The sequence below is a fragment of the Grampus griseus genome (genome assembly GCF_964374135.1).
Source record: "Grampus griseus genome assembly, chromosome: 9".
NCBI lineage: Eukaryota > Metazoa > Chordata > Mammalia > Artiodactyla > Delphinidae > Grampus > Grampus griseus.
This window is the reverse complement of record NC_139003.1, coordinates 28948736-28966586: the sequence shown is the minus strand read 5'-3', so window position 1 is coordinate 28966586 and position 17851 is coordinate 28948736. Positions and strand designations below refer to the sequence as shown.

Below are 17851 nucleotides of genomic sequence, written 5' to 3'. Positions count from 1 at the left end.
ACATGGTGGGCGGGTGTGGAGGGGGGAAATTAGGGTTTCAACATGTGAATTTCCGGAGGACACAAACACGAAGTCCACAATACCGTCTTTGTTCATTTCAATTATTCGCAACTCTACAAAGTAATGATAAGAAAAAGGGAAGATCTCTTCTTCCTACGCGTTAGAGAGAGATGATGTTACAGAGTCTGAAAATAAAGGCCTGTGTTCAGATCAGGCGATCCCCGCAGAGACCAACCAGCTGGCTGCTAGGAAGTGAGGGCTTGTCTTAGGGATTCTTTGGGTCCAGAAGCGTCCTTCAGAATCGCAAGCTCAGAAACTCAAGTTTGCCAGTATACTGGCAGTGGTCCTACAGAGTCTGCTGCGTTTACCAGGATGCCAGTTTACTTTATACCCAGCAGGGAAGCACTGTACATTTTTAGCAGAGCAGCGGCACAACCAGAATTAGAAAAACCATCCTGCAATAGTATGGAGACTGCCTACGGCAGGAAGAAATGGGCATGGTGCTGGGGGGGCAGAGACTGTTTAATGGAAAAATTCTATCGCGCCACACTGAGGAAGCCACGAAAGTGGCAAGAATACGTATAGAATAATCTCATCAATGCAAAACCTAATGCAGACACGCTTACACACACGGAATATTTCTGGAAGTAACAAGCCCTTAAGAATGATTACATAAGTTGGACTTCCCCGGTGGCACAGTGGTTAAGAATCCGCCTGCCAATGCAGGGGACGCGGGTTCAATCCCTGGTCCGGGAAGATCCCACATGCCACGGAGCAACTAAGCCCGTGCGCCACAACTGCTGAGCCTGCACACCAGAGCCCATGAGCCACAACTACTGAGCCCGTGCGCCTAGAGCCCGTGCTCCGCAACAAGAGAAGCCACCACAGTGAGAAGCCCGTGCACCACGATGAAGAGTAGCCCTCGCTCACCACAACTAGAGAAAGCCTAAGGGCAGCAATGAAGACCCAACACAGCCAAAATTAATTAATTAATTAATTAATTATTTTGAAAAAGATTGATTACGTAAGTGGAGGGGAGTAGGGGAGGAGTGGGATGGTGACAGGATTGGCCATATATTCTGCCAGGCCCAGGGCAAAACGGAAGTGCAGGACCCTGTGTTCAATAATTATTAAGAATTTTGAGAAGGCAAAAGCAGAGCAATAAACCAAGCACAGGATCCTTTTACACACAGACCCTGTGTGAATGCCAAGAACATATGGCTGTGAAGCCAATTCAGGTAGTAAATTATGGTTGGCAAGGTGTGAAGAAGTCTTTTTAAATACAGATTTCCCCCGCTATCCAAAAGTAGAGCGCTCCTATGAAGCCTTTCGTAAATCGAAATGGAGGACAGTGAAGAGTATCCCCGATTTTCAGAAAGTTCAATTGCCAACCATTTGCTTTTCTGAAAGACCTATATTAGTACCTATGTTTGCTAACCAAAAGAAATCCGAAGAGGATTTTCCCTTTTAGGAAAAATGCCTGTCTTAAATGTAGGTCTTTCAGAAAAACGAAGTGGCATAAGTTGAACTTTCGGAAAGCAGGGGATACGTGTATGTGTGTTACCTTTATGTTTACAATGTGTGAGCACCTTTTTAAAGCCAAAAATCTATATTTTGAAAAGTTATATAAATCAGAACTTGGGCAGAGGCCGTGGAAATGCAAAGAAGGGAAAAACTGAGAAAGACATTTTATATTCTGAATCACAGGACTTGGTAATGTGCAGACAGGTTTATACCCTCACGTACCACACAGCACAGAGATAATTGTGTAAACATTCACGATTACAACTATGAAATCGCACTTATTTTAAGAAAGCTTCACTTATGAATAGGAGTTGGTTAGCAGAAGGTTTTCCCTATACATCTATTTCTCATTCTCCTGGAGAAAAATATAAACATACAAAGTGATGGTGAAACTCTTATATTTCATTACTGAAGCAAGGGAGTTCTCATCCTACCCAGAACTTTTTATAATCACCATTCTTTTTCAAAGACAAATACATGTTAAAGCATATCCGTTACAAAAATTGAGAAACAAGTAACACAAATATTTTGTTTTATAAACACCTGACTCTTTTGGGGGGTGAGGTGCAGGTAAGGGACTCTTTTTGCCATGTCAAACATTCAAGAAAAGAGGCATATTATTTGGGTGATATCATCCAGAAATTCACTTCACAAATGCTAAAGGACAGCAGTTTCAGACTGGCACTCGGGAATGAAGTGACTCTTTTATTCATGGAAGGAATCAGAGTAACTCTGCTGCCCCACATCAGAAACCTTGCAATCTCAGTTATCCCTAACATGTTCTCACAGAGTCGAATCCAGCTGACCACTTTAACACAATTAAGCCCAGAACACTTTTTCAACCTTTGGGATGTCACCTTGTTATTCATTCATCTAGTTCTGTTGAGCTAAGAATCTGTTCTACGTGTGCACACCACGATCCTCCAAGGTGCCAAATGTCTAGTGGAAGAAGACAAATGAGAGAAGTGATCGTTACAAAATCGCGTGATCATTGCAAAGGTTGGGAGAAGCCCAGAGGCTGGCATCTGACCTGGACTGGGAAGGTCTGCAAAAGTTGCCAAAAGAGAAAGTACCTGAGCAGAGTGGTGTTGGTAGTTATAGGCAATCTACCAATCACATGACTTTGAAATAGTTTAATTGAACGAGAAAAAAATAAAGATCTTCATTTTTTCTCAGAAGAACCTATGGTGAGAGTTGTATCACTCAAGCTTAGTGCCTTTTTTGAATTTTCTCTTACTGGAGGGAACGGAGAATGGAGGGAACAGACAATGGGCAGGAACCTAGCAGGCAAGGAGTGCACTGGAGGTGATGCTGAGTTACTCATTTTCTGTGTGGTCCAGTTTATGCCTCTTGGATTGTGTAAAAGTGGGGACATACCTAGACATGCAATTTCTAATGGTATAGTACCCTTACTCATCTGAAAACTTTCAATTAATATGGAAAACTCAGACTTTTTACCGTGAGAAGCCAAAAATGTCACTGTTCCCGTGTACAGTAGTGCAGATATGTTGTGCTACAAAAAAAAACAGAAGTTTATTTTAAATCCTAATCAAGGCAACCTTTAAGGGAGTACATTAAACTGAGTTATCTTTCTCAAAAGAATCCAATTAAAAGGCCACAGAATTTACTGGGTCCGTGAGAAGTATTGGAAAGTTAGGCCTTCAACCGGTGTTCTGCTTTCTTTAGAATCTCCAGTAGTCATTTCTCTCAGTTGAATTTCCTTGTGTTGTTATTATGATCTTCTACATCTTTTTACCACTGCTTTCCAGTGATGAATGGAAGGCTGTACTCGGAAATGGAGGCCCACCGGTGGGGAAGAAACAAAACACAGATCAGTTGGGATTTAAAAAGGCGTTCAAGTTTCCTGTAGCTTTGACCAGGAATGTCACTGCACTCAGTGGTGTGTAAGCAAGACCAAACTTTTTATACCTCAGTCATTTGCCTTTACTTCAGTGAATAGGAGGCTGATCTCTGCAGAAAGATGGCACAGGGTTTCTCCTCAGAGCATTTGTATCCCTTTCTATGGCATACTTGTTCGTGTCTGGAGGGCAGGTAAATACGAGACCCCTCTTACTCTAAATCTATCCAAATATGAGTTATTTCATTTGTAAGTTCTTGCAGATATGTATAGCTTTTGTGATGTGCTGTCGTGTTGAATCAAAGCAAAATTCATTGAAAAAGAACAAACTGTGTGTTCAGTTATACTCTTGACATATGTCTCTAAATAGATACACACCTCTTACTTAATAAACTTTGGTTGGAACATTTAGAAAAATTTATCAGAGCATAACTTTGTAATCACAGTGCAAAATACATAGGAAATAGTTTAGAAGTAGGGTAATGAAATTTACAACTGAAAGAACTTAGGAGGTTGACCAAAACTGAATGAAACGAGCTTTTATTTTGTTTGTCAGAAACATAGTTCAACTGACAAACTCAGTATTTTATTACTCAGTAATAAAATATCTGAGAGAAGAGTGCAATTAAGAAAGGAAAATATAAAAAGGCAATATTTACTGAAAGTATTTAAACTCAGCTGTTAAAACAGGAAATGTAACTTGCAGTTTTAAGCTATGTTTGCAAGTTAAGTACTGTCTTGGATTTAAAGGTGTTTACATATTTGAAGTACGCCCAATTTAAAATAATATGTTCTGACTAATACGTGAATTCCATTATGGTTACACAATTCATTGTTGCTTGTCAGTTTCAATAAAAAAGGGTGAACAGAAGAAAAGGAGTGTACCTGACTCTCACCAGGGAAGGATGGCTTACACATAATGCCCACAGTCCAGAGAGAAGAGCAAAATAGATACATACTTTTGTTCCAAGCAGTTAGAAGATCTGTGTCTAGGTGATATTGTTCAGTTGTTTGTTTTTCTTTTCTGCCAAATTTCATGTGTTTTAGAGTGACTTGCCTACATGTCAGTTTTCATCTGTTCTTGACTCCAAAGAGCAATTTGTTTGGTCCTCTATAGCCAATTTAATCAAATGCATCATTGAAAAAACATTCGTTGCAATCATATTACATTTTACAGAGAGACGCTTTGATGAGCTAGATTTTCATCATGCCCTAAATATCACTAGCCATCTGATCAGTCTCAGCTTCATATTAGAGCTGAATCACCCTATGCCTCACTTAGAATGGGAAGTTATTTTATGAGAGCAGTGGTGCTCAATCATGGGGCTCATTGGAATCACTGTGGAGCTTTCTAAACGTATGGGCTATGCTTGGCCCTGGACTAGATGGAATGAATAGGACTCCTCCTCACTTTCGTTTCCTTTATTTACCAAGATGAGAGCTCTCCAGTAAGCAGGCATTGCCTAGATTAATGGACAAGAAGCTCCTGTGTAACTTCCCGTCTTGGAAGCTTCCAGTGGGTTCCTATTTGCTGGCTGAGACCTGTGTTGGCATCTCCATGTACTTTGTTGTTCTGAAGAAATATCCCCATCTCTGTGAATATTGAAGATAGAACCTATGCAAGAGGAAAGAAAGGAAGAAAGAAAATTATTTTAAATCAAGGTGGTTTTTTTTCCCCTGTCTATTGCTTCTACATATACCCAGTTCTTTCCTAGCTTCAACAGATCAGAAGAATCTGAGAAGCTAACAAACTACCTTTATATTGACTCAACACAGACAGCCCCCATTGCTTCTCTTCATTTCTTTATAACTTGCTTTGCTAACTATGTCCTTGTTACTTTTGGTGACTTTGGAGACAGGAGGTAACGGAGTAAAATATTTACATGTTAAGTATCGTCATCATTAGTTCCCTTTATTCATGATGAGATAAAGTGGGATGAAAATTGTTTTATCGTATATTTCAATCAAAAATTCCCAGGGCTTCCCTGGTGGCGCAGTGGTTGAGAGTCCTCCTGCCAATGCAGGGGACACGGGTTCGTGCCCCGGTCCAGGAGGATCCCAGGCGCCGCGGAGCAGCTGGGCCCGTGAGCCATGGCCGCTGGGCCTGTGCGTCCGGAGCCTGTGCTCCGCAACGCGAGAGGCCACAGCAGTGAGAGACCCGGGTACCGCAAAAGAAAAAAAAAAAAAAAAAACCCGAAGTTTTTGTTGTATTTTCACTAATAAATGATATTTCTTGCTCTTATTTGTCCCAAGGAATCAATATCTCTAAGAACAGAAGTGCTCTTATGCATTATGTAGATTATAAATTTAGGCTTTCATATGCTTCACACTTTTACTAATTCACAGGTAGAAAATCTGAATTTAGGTGTTTTTATTTCCCCAGAAAGACTTAGCATGTAGGAGAATGTGGTAAAGACTAGGGACGTGTTCATCAAACTCATTTCTTCTTCTTCCTGGCACAAAGCTTGACTACATTTCTCAGTCTCCCTTGAGATCAGGTGCATGACCACATGACTGAGTTCCAACCAATGGGATGTGAGCAGCAGTGACGTGCCCAGCTCCCAGGATGGGCCCGTAGGAAACCTGGCAGCTCTTTACTCCTTCCCCCAGCTGGATAACAATGCCCAGTGAGGTCTCGGATTTGAGGAAGGCACAGTCTAACCATCCTGGGACCCTGAATGACCTCCCGGCCCCAACCCGCCCCCATACCCCTGCCTGGAACCACCTGGACTGTTTTCCTGAAGGAGAAGTAAACATCCATTGTATTTAGGCCATTATACATTTGGGGGCTCTGTTTGTTAATAGCACTTAGCCTGTGTCACCTAATACAGGCACTATATAATGTTGAGAAATTAGAAATGAAAACAAAGACAGTTTCATGGTTTTTAAGAAGACTCTTTTAAAGTAAGCCCAAGCTTTAATAGAGCCTAAGAACAGGATGTGCTTCTAGGTCCTATGGTCCATGATGGTGTGAAAAATAGTAGAAAAAACACCAGGCCCTATATACTTTTCAGTGACACCTTGCATGCCAAGTTTTGGGAATAAAACAGATGCAGAACACTTCTAAACACATCTTTGTCTCCCGCTGAGGAGCTGAGATCCAGCCTCTAGTGACACATCGAGACACAGATGTCTCTGCTCCTCTCCAGAGCCCACCTCGGTAGAGGCAGCCTCCCTTCATAGCACAGGACCAGAGAGAGACGCTACATAGCAAAAAGCCATTCAGTCTGTAGAATAAAGCTGCTACTGGAATTCAAAATACGATTAGTGTTATTCCTGTGACAAGTTTATTGAACCAATGTTTGATCTTGATTCTCTTAGGCCATTGTTCTACAGTCATCAAGACAGTATGGTACTGGCACAAAAACAGAAGTATAGATCCATGGTACAGGATAGAAAGCCCAGAGATAAACCCACGCACACATGGTCATCTAATTTATAACAAAGGAGGCAAGGATATACAATGGAGAAAAGACAGCCTCTTTAATAAGTGGTGCTGGGAAAACTGGACAGCTACATGTAAAAGAACGAAATTAGAACACTTCCTAACACCATACACAAAAATAAACTCAAAATACATTAAAGACCTAAATGTAAGACAGGACACTATAAAGCTCTTAGATGAAAACAGGAAAAACACGCCTTGACGTAAACCACAGCAAGATCTTTTTTGACCCGCCTCCTAGGGTAATGAAAATAAAAACAAAGATGAGCAAATAAGACCTAATGAAACTTAAAAGCTTTTGCACAGCAAAGGAAACCATAAACAAGACGAAAAGACAACCCTCAGAATGTGAGAAAATATCTGCAAACAAAGCAACTGACAAAAGATTAATCTCCAAACTATACAAACAACTAATGGAGCTCAATATCAAAAAAAACAAACAACCCAATTAAAAAATGGGTGGAAGATCTAAACAGACATTTCACCAAAGAAAGCATACAGATGGCCAAGAGGCACATGAAAAGATATCACTAATTATTAGAGAAATGAAAATCAAAACTACAATGAGGTATCACCTCACACCAGTCAGAATGGCCATCATCAAAAAATCTGCAAGCAATAAATGCTGGACAGGGTGTAGAGAAAAGGGAACCCTTTTGCACTGTTGGTGGGAATGTAAATTGATACAGTCACTATGGAGAACAGTATGGAGGTTCCTTAAAAAACTAAAAATAGAACTACCATATGACCCAGCAATCCCACTACTGGGCATATACCCTGAGAAAACCATAATTCAAAAGGACATGTACCCCAATGTTCATTGCAACACTATTTACAATAGCCAGGAAGTGGAAACAGCCTAAATGTCCAACGACAGATGAATGGATAAAGCAGATGTGGTACATATATACAATGGAATATTACTCAGCCATAAAGAGAAACGAAATTGGGTCACTTGTAGAGATGTGGATGGACCTAGAGACTGTCATACAGAGTAGAGTAAGAGAAAAACAAATAATGTATATTAACACATATATGTGGAATCTAGAAAAATGATGCAGATGAACCTATTTGCAGGGCAGGAATAGAGACATAGATGTAGAGAACGGACCTGTGGACACAGGGTTGGGGGTGGTTGGGGGGGGTGGGGCGAATTGGGAGATAAGGATTGACATATGTACACTACCATGTGTAAAACAGATAGCTAGTGGGAAGCAGCCGCATAGCACAGGAAGCTCAGCTCGGTGCTCTGTGACGACCTAGATGGGTGGGATGGGAGGGTGGTGAGAGGGAGGTCTGATAGGGAGGGGATATACATATACATATAGCTGATTCACTTCATTGTACAGCAGAAACTAACACAACATTGTAAAGCAATTAGAGTCCAATAAAAAAAAAAACACTGGAATTTCAAAATTTAAAAAAAGTAGAAATAAAGTTTATTTAAGCTGATTATTTTTACATGAATTTTCAAAATGCTTTTAAACAAATGGATTTACTGTTATTGTTGCCACTGTTGCTGCTTTTGTTTTTTTAATTAATCTAAAAAGCCAATATCTGTTCATTTAGAAAATACAAATGAGCGAAAAGAATAAACTGTCATAATATCATCACTTCAGAATAACCCGGGTCAGGCTTCCCTGTGGCGCAGTGGTTAAGAATCTGACTGCCAATGGAGGGAACACGGGTTCGAGCCCTGGTCTGGGAAGATCCCATATGCCACAGAGCAACTAAGCCCGTGTGCCACGGCTACTGAGCCTGCGCTCTAGAGCTCGCGAGGCACAACTACTGAAGCCCATGTGCCACAACTACTGAAGCCCACACACCTAGAGCCCGTGCTCCTCAACAAGAGAAACCACTGCAATGAGAAACCTGCGCACCGCAATGAAGAGTAGCCCCTACTCGCTGCAACTAGAGAAAGCCCGCCCGCAGCAACGAAGACCCAACGCAGCCAAAATTAAATAAATTAAATAATAATTTTTTTTAAATCAGGGTTTTTTCTATGCATCCATATGCTTTACTTTTACAAAAATGCAACAATTATTTATATTCTGATTATAATCATCTTTTTATGAACGTTAACTAAAATGTTCCCATCACAATATATCCATATTACAATATCATTGTTAAAAGATTAAAAGAATTCAAGTGTATGATTATAACTTAATATAATCAATCTGATAGACATTTATGTTGCTTCCAGTTTATTTTGCTTTTAAATGTATTTTCATGGGCATCCATGAAATTTCCTAGAAGTAGAAAACTGCTGATTTATATACACAGCATCAAAGTTTCCAGTCATCCATTTAACAAATGAGGACTGACTTTTACACCAGGCAGTATTCTGGACACTTGGAATTCAACAGTTTAAAAAAAAAAAAGGAAGAAAGCATCTCTCCCTTGTGGTTCTTACATAGTAGTATATGAGAGGGTTCATTTCCCTGAACTCATGATATCATTGGACCTTTAAAAACCTTTTTAAATCTTTATTAAAATAGTTATTTTAATGTTTTACTGCTAATATTGATTATTTTTATAATTGCTTACTGGTTACTTGGTTTTTTTTTCTTTGATTGCATCTGCCAGCCAACACCTGTGCATACTAGTATAGGGCAATAATCTTCACAGGAAAGGAGAATTATTTACAAAATGTGTGGCTAGTTGTAAATATTTGTTTTGGTAATTTAGACCTTTTAAAGTAGAAGTAGACCTTGAAAACAAATAATCTGCAAATTTCCTTTTAAAAATTCACCAAGTCAAATGATCTAAAAGATATAAAGGCTGAATGTGAATCATGTGGCTGAAGAGAACCACTTCTCTTCTGGGTATTATTTTTTAATTGCGTGCACTTAAAAAAGCTGATATCTTGAAGTTAGAAATCTTTTAGTTAGGAATACCGATTAACCTCTTCCAAAAACTGCTTTACCTACAGAACCAGCAATTTAAAATTCACAAGTACATTTTCACTTTAGTTATAATTTATCGTTTCTGTCTTTCATGACTAGAAAGGCACGGGGCTAAAATAATTCTCCAGGACCTCGTCTTCCCAGAGCTGTGTCTGCTGGGCTTGAAAAATGCTATCTAGATATTTGCAGTTTAGAAGAACCTGTTTTGCAGATGGTGGTGGTGATACTTCCTTCTCCCATCCCTGTAGCTCTTGTTAGTCACTGATCAGCAGTGGAGACAGACGTGAGGAACCTTTCAGAGATCCTTGGTTTGCTCAGGGTGGCGATCTCTCTCCCGGCTCTTGATTCAGAGTCTCCGTTTCACCAGCAACCCTACTAGCCCTGCTGAGAGTCTGTAACAGGGTGGATAGGACAGGAGAGAGGCTGCTGTGATTTAGACGCTTCCTATCTTTACTGACATTTTCTCTGAAATAGCTAACAAATTTTAAAGCGCCTAGCAGTGCACTGCAGGACACACTAGAAGCATTCCAAAACACTTCTTGCTTTCCTGTGCTTTAATGCTGGTTCCCATTTGTTGTGTGCTGTGTGCCAGGAATAAGATAAGTATTTAAAAGCTCATTAAAGTCCTTTACAGTGGTGCTGTTATTTTCCCCAATACACACATAAGGAAATGAACCCATGAAGAGGTCACATAATTTGTCTAAGATCATCTGGTTAATAAATAACAGTAGCTAAGAATTCTGAAACACAACTTCTTTTTGCCCCTGTCATGCACTGGTGGGCTGCATCTTCGTACAACCCCACAGAAAAAAATGGAAATCTAGACATTTTTTTTTCTCTCAGTAACAGGCAGCTCGTTGGATTTTCTTCAACCTCTGTAGTTCTCTCTGTAGCCCACAATACAGACACCCAGTGATCTTACCGGCTGCCCAGAGAGACACTAGGAGGGATTGCGTCTTGATACTGAAATGAAAAGACCCCATAAGAAAAATCTGTAGTGGAAATTTAGCTTAACAACCGGATTTCCAAGGTCCTTTACTGGTATTAAAAGCTGAATTGGGTTTCTACCCAACCAAATTCATATGTTGAAGTCCTAATTCCCAGTCCTAATAACCTCAGAATGTGGCTGTTTTGGAGACAGAACCTTTAAAGAGATGATTAAGTTAAAACAAGGCAGGGCTTCCCTGGTGGCACAGTGGTTGAGAGTCCGCTTGCCGATGCAGGGGACACGGGTTCGTGCCCTGGTCCGGGAGGATCCCACATGCCGCGGAGCGGCTGGGCCCGTGAGCCATGGCTGCTGAGCCTGTGGGTCCGGAGCCTGCGCTCCACAACGGGAGAGGCCACAACAGTGAGAGGCCCACTTACCGCAAAAAAAAAAAAAACAACAAGGCCATTAGGGTGGGCCCTAATCCAATATGACAGGTGTCCTTATAAGTAGAGGAGATTAAGACACAGACATACACAGAAGAAAGACCATATGTAGACACAGAGAAGATGGCCATCTACAAGTCAAGCAGAGATGCCCTCAGAAGAAACCAACCATGCAAATACGTTGATCTTGGACTTCTAGCCAAGAATCATGAGAAAATAAATTTCTGTTGTTTAAGCTACCCAGTCTGTGGTACTTTGTTATGGCAGCCCTAGCAAACTATTACAAATGGAGTTGGATAATTACTAGTCTCTGAAATGAAGAGCTTTCCTGATAATTCAAAGTTTCCCTTTTAAAAAATCAGAAATCTGGGCCAGAAAAAAACAAATAATTATAGGTCAAATCCAGTAGGAAGAATTTCAAGTGATTTCACAAAGTATTTTTCTCATACTGGGATTTTATTGCCCCAAATGGAACTTGACCGAGAGACTCGGTGACTGGGGCCTTGACATCTTACATCATACAGTTGAGTTTGGCTATGCTTATGGTAACAGTGTTTGATGGGAAGCAAATTCTGAAGGAGAATGCCTTCTGGGTTTCTTCACACAGCTACTTGAGTACCCTTACTGTGGAAAAAGTAAACCTTTGCCGTCTCACTGTGGATGGGCGAACACACTAGTGCCTGAGAAGTGATGCAGTGACTGCTCTTAAAATCAGAAGTGAATATGTACATGACTAATGCAAAGGGAAATCTCAACAGAAAGAGAAAAAAACTGAAGTACAAATTAAACCTTCTCCAAAGACATTAAAAGGAATTGTCTCTCATAGAAGTCCCTTTGACGTTCAGTTCACTAAATACTTTTTAAATGCATGCATAGAACTATGGGGGAAATTAGAATGTAGAAATTAACCTTGACTCTGACCTCAAATCCTTCTTGATATGATATGAGAAAAAAGATACAGAGACAAATAGCCATAATTTCATGTAGTCTTTGATAAAATCAGTAATGGAAATAAAAATTATAATGAAATCACGGAGATCAGAGAAGGTTGCTTTCGCTGGGGCATTGGACAAGACCGGCTGAGAGAGCCGTTTATGGCGAGTCTGGAGACTTGTAGCATTTGCACAGGTGGGGTTGCAGAGAGAGGGGCTTTCTAGGCAGACGGGTTAGCACAAGGAAAAACAGATGTTGCTGAGTGCAAATCATGTTCAGTGAAAAAGTAGGAATCTGACCTGCTTACTTTAGGAGAAGTGTTGAGAGCATGGGGCCATCGACCCTGCACTTGGAGATAAAGGACTTGGATTTGAGTCCTGTGTTCCCCATTTACTAGATTTATAACCTCAGTCTCCCTGAGCCTCAAGTCCCTCATCTGTGAAACAGAGAATGATTCACACCCCACGATTATGAAGATTAAAAGTGAGTCCCCTATGTGAAATCTCCACTGAGCAAAAGCCGATATGCAATAAAAACTCAGCAAATGTTAACTGAACCTCAGGAGTTAAGACTTGATTCTGTAGTACGTGGGGAGCCGATAAGGTTTCTGAGTGTGAACGTGAGATGAGACATTTGGAAATTTATCCCAGTATTACTGTGTGGAGAATGAATTAGAGGGCAGCCATCGTGCAAGAAGACCCATTAAGCAAGTGTTAACAATAGCACACCTTTGAGGCAGTCGGAGCCTGAAGCGGGTCTCCGCTGGTGGGGATGGGAAGGAGGTGATGGGTGAGAGGCTTCCAGGGCAAATGGCACTGGGATTTGCATCCTGGAACACAGACTGCTTTTCAGAAAATTAAATTCTCGTCCTGTGGCTCTTTTCTCAAGTAGTAGCTTGACCTCTATCGAGCTAGCTAACCTCTGTGGATTCCCAGATTTCTCATCTATGAAATAAAGAGATTGGAAAATCTCTAAGTATTCTTACAGCACTAGAATACTTCATGCCTATTTGAATCAATGAAATGTGTTAAGCTGATTCGATGAGAAAGTTAAGAGCATAAGCGAGGTGGAGAAATTAAAGGCAGCATAAAGAAAGCAAAAAGCTTTAAACATGAGTTAGTAGGTCAGTAGATGATGTCATTACTAGGAATATGGAAAAGGAAAACGAACGGGTTTGGGGGAGAATATGATTAATGTCATTTCTGACCATTTAAAGGGCGGTCCTTCAATTAGATTTGTGGCTTTGTTTTCATCAAATTATTTATTTTATATTGTCTTCTATATCACATAAGCATCAGATTTGAAAGCAAGATTTTTTAACTTATAGATTCTTTTCATTGGAGATTCAACCAACAGAGGGATAATGTACTATCTGATCGAAAGATTGAATGAAACCTTTCAAGAATGGCAGAAGGTGCATGGCACTAAATTCTATTACAACGTCAATGGTGGGAAGACTTTGATCAGTTATTCCTACTATCCACAGTTCTGGATAAGCCCTTCGTTGAGACCAACATTTGAAAAAGCCCTTGAACATCTCTTGCAAAGGTACAGTGGAACTATTTTGAATGAAACAATACCACAATGGATTGATGTTTTACTAGCTGTCATAATTGTTTGCTGTATATCAAATGCACTGAAAAGTTTAAATACCAAGTAATATGGCTGAAAACGAGTTAGAAATGACAGGGAGGTCCTGTGATCAGGATGCCAGATATGGTTCAGTGAAATGTGAGGCAATGCTGTTAAAATGTTTACCATCTGTTTCAAGGCAACATGTGTTGTTTTTCTTTCAGATCACATCCCCTGGAGAATACCAGCCAGACTGTATTAGTCGTTGGTGGTGTTCAATGGCTTAATTCCAATCACCTGCAAATTATTCACAAGGTTTTAAAGAGGTACATTTCTGCAATAATAATTGCCATTACTGTTCTAAGTTAAAAAAAAAAAAAAAAGTTACTCGATGTGGCAGAATTTTATCAAGATTTTATATAAAGGGCAACTTGTAATTTAGAATCCAGTACTTAAAGTCTAGTTTAAAATGTTTCAAAATACTTTTATATCCAATCACAAGATGGCTCTTCAGTATGCAAGTTTACATTTACTACAAATCAAAACATGCCCACTGACACATAAAACTCAATCCACGAAAAAGAAAACAACACTAATATATATTAAACCTATAAAATGAGAATTTAGTCCTATATGCCAATTATCACATTCTAAAGGAATTCCACTCTGCTTATGTATACACGGACATCCAGAAATGTAATCAAAGTTCATGGCTTGTGTTCTGATTATTTCACAGGGAAAATTTACTCAATATCCTTGTGATCATCAAAACTCTGGGAATTGGATTTCATCTGCCGGTGGATGGAGTACACTTCCTAACGCAGGTAAGCCCATTTTCACCAGGCTATGTGAACTTCAAGTTTCCTATAAGGATCCTTGCTGGTGTCTGAAAAAGGACCCAAAAGGCACTACATAATATTAAGCAACCTTCATGAAATTCAAAGGAGATGATATACTTAAGGATTATGATTATAAATCAGGTATAATTATTCCTGGAAATAAGGGGACTACAGCCCATAAATACGTCATAAATAATGCTCTGAGTTCATAAAAGAAGAAAGGGGGTACCAGAGTTTGAAAAGATAAAGACTTGAGGGGTAGATGAAATGGATCATGCTTTAAAGTGTCTCCTAACCTCAGTAATGTTTCACACACCGTTAAGGGCTCATGCTGAAACACATGTGAAATTGTCAGCATCAATGAGTATTTAGGAAAAGGGTGTCTTTTTAAGATGATTTCTGACTGATTGCTTTAAAAAATCAGTAGTATTTTTAAAGTAGTATCATTCGTTTTGCCTCTGGTTGGATGTTGGTAAATGAAAGGAGTTAGAGGCCTCTGACCGGTTCTTATAGAAGACAGTAACGAGTTAGTCTCAACACTAAATAGAAGTCTCAGAAAAGAAAGGAAAGGCAACATCTGTAGCTAAGAGAACCAGCTGCCCTTGCTCAGCAAGAAGAGTTCACAGGCAGCCGGGTTTGTGTGCAGTTGCTCAGGGAAGCTCGTGGGGGGGCACTGGGAACTGGGGAGACAGGAGGCTGTCCATTTAATGTGTAAACCGAGTGAGATTTATTTTTGTGTCAATTACGAGCGCTCCTAGCTTTCTCCGACAGGGATTACAGGATCCTCCTCTCCTTTCTCGAAACTTTGCCTGCCTGGCCGCCAGATCTGTGATGCCAAAGCAGGAGAACTGGTAGAAAGTGGCCCAAATAAAACCTCCAAATTCAGCCTCTTGGAGTCAGGAGGGGTTAAGGTCATTTAAAGTGAGTTGAGACAATTAGCATCTGGGGTAGATGAAGGGTTTGAGATGGTCGGGGATTAGGAGAGGGGTCTTTTGATAATCGTCTCTGTGGGTTATGAGTGGAATCTCCTTTCATGTTATTTGGAAGCTGCAGGTCACATTTGTAATTCCTCCTTGAGGACTCTGGTAGCTCCGCTTTGCTTCCGTGACTGTGGCTTCTCGCAGGAACTGGAGTACTTGTGATGCCTACTTCGATTTAGAATGAACTCATCTCTGCCAGCAGTTCTTCGGCACTTACCTTGCGCCAGACACTGTTAACCATCGTGCTTGCCACCAGGGCTTCCATTGTGCTCAACAGTCTTTGCAAAATGGGTGAAAACAAAAGGAGGGAAGAAGAGGAGGGGGAATGATAAAACAAAAGAGAAAAGGACAAGAGCGAGTGGAGGCAGAAAAGAACTCTGAACTTGTCATCAGACACTGGCATTCATCATCCTCATCGTGGCCACTCAAGATGTGGCCTCCGCCTTCCTCGGTAGACTAAGTCCTTGCTTCCACGCATATGCACACGTGTACACACACACACACGCGCGCACACACACACACACTCCACACCGAGTGTTTCAGCTCCTCAAGCATGCCATGCTCTCAGTCACCTCCAGGTCTTGGAAGTCACTGTTCCCTCTTCCCAAAGAACACTCTCCCACTACCCCCTCACCTGGGTAACTTCTGGTCACCCTTCAAGTGTTAGTTTAAATGCAGTTTTCTCTGGGAAGATTTAATTGACGTCCTGGACTCAGTTGGCTTTTCCTGCTATGAGCTCCTTTAACATTGTCTGGTGTCCTCATCCAGGTCCCTCAACAGATACCAGCTTTTGTTGTCTGTCTCCCCTGCTAGACTAATCTCTGTGGGAGCCGGCATGGGGGAGGGAAGTCTGCATGGCTCACTCTGGTACCCCAAATGCAAAACACAGTGCTCAGCACATAGGAGACTCTCAGAAAACCTCTCACCCATGAATGATTGAGTGACGTTTTGTAGGATTTGCTTGCTCCCAGATGGTCCCTTCAGGGCTGAGACATTCATTCCTCTGGGCTGCTGCGGGTGTGACCTGAGTCCCAGCAGGAATTGCCTTTTGGGCAGAGCCTCAACCAAGACTCAGCCCCTTTCCTTAATTTGGGCCATCTCAGAAGGGCCACCCCAGCTCTAGAACTCCCGGTGGGATCAGCAAAAGCCTCTGTTGCAACGAGGTTGCAGCTCAACTTCTCTCTCTATCCCGCGTGTAGGCCCTCACTCCCCTGGAGGAGTTGAACCCAAGGGTGCTTTCCTGGTGGCCTCCTGCATGCAAATTTCTGACTCAGAGTCTGTTTCCCAGAGAACTGAACTTTCTCTGTAAAACACTTCCTGTAAAATTTCTTCTACCTTTTATAATTGGACACATTAAAGTTGAGAGGATACTGTAACCAAACACGAAAAGGCCTACAAATGGTATTGAGCATTATTTTTCAGAGGATGGCAGAGACCAGATTCCCATCTGTCTCTTTTCCTCCAGGTTTTTCCTTTATGAGCCTTTTCTATTCACTGCATTTATTTGGGGGGCAGGGGGGAAGCACTTTTCTTTGAATGTCACATAAAAATAGTTATGCAAGCACAGTGGAGAAGACAGAAAATTACTTTGTACTGCTTCTTTTACCTTGCAGGTGGATTAATAAATGCAAGTAATTATTTGCTGTTTTACCTGGAAAATGAAAAAAAAATTTTTTCTTGGTTCTTTAGAAAAGACAAGGGGAGTTCAATTCCCTCCCTGTGTTAGTTTGGGTTCTCAAAGAGACAGACACCATGACAGGGTTAGCCAAATAAAGGGATTTATTAGAAAGAATGTTTGAGAAGAATAAAAAGGAGGGGGCAGGAGTAGGTGAGAACCGTTTCAGACCACACCACCCAATGCATATCACTCAATCTTGCATGAAATATTTTTTGAATGTCTACTCTGTACTGGGAACCGTGTTTGACTGTAATGTGTCTGATATAAAGGGAGTAGAAGAAGGATGGACGAGGTAGGAAGAGTCTCAGACTATGAGTCAGTCTGAGAAAGTCTTGGCCAAGCCAATGAGGCATCCTGGAGCTGGAGTAGTTAGTGGAGGAGTCCCTCTTCTCAACAGTGGACCTGAACTAGAACCCCCACCGAGCTCCATCATTGCTTCAGACACAGCTGGTGAGGGAGGGAGGAATAGGATTTCGAGAAGCAGCAGCTGGAGCCTTCACTCAATTCTGGGGCTCGCCAAAGCACACTCCCACTCTCTGTTTTCCCACCCTGTTTGCCAGCAAACCTCACCCTGCTCAGGAACCCCTCTTGAAGTCTCCCTGTCCAGCTGTCCCCCTGCCCCTGCAGAGCGATTCCCTTTTCTCTCCCAGCCCAGAGCCTGGTATATTTACCTCCAATAAAGAACTTAGTAAATATTTACATATACGTTTCTCCTATTTGAATGCAATGTCTTAAGAGCAGGTAC

General features: G+C 41.2%; 1 protein-coding gene across 1 annotated transcript in view; it reads left to right on the top strand.

Moving 5' to 3' along the window:
- Positions 1-17851, top strand: part of CPED1 (cadherin like and PC-esterase domain containing 1) — a 303302-nt gene that overhangs the window by 266292 nt on the left and 19159 nt on the right. The window contains exons 18-20 of the mRNA XM_082661907.1: positions 13365-13585; positions 13834-13935; positions 14346-14433. Of these exons, the coding sequence (XP_082518033.1) occupies positions 13365-13585; positions 13834-13935; positions 14346-14433 (411 nt within the window). The remainder of the gene's footprint in view (positions 1-13364; positions 13586-13833; positions 13936-14345; positions 14434-17851) is intronic.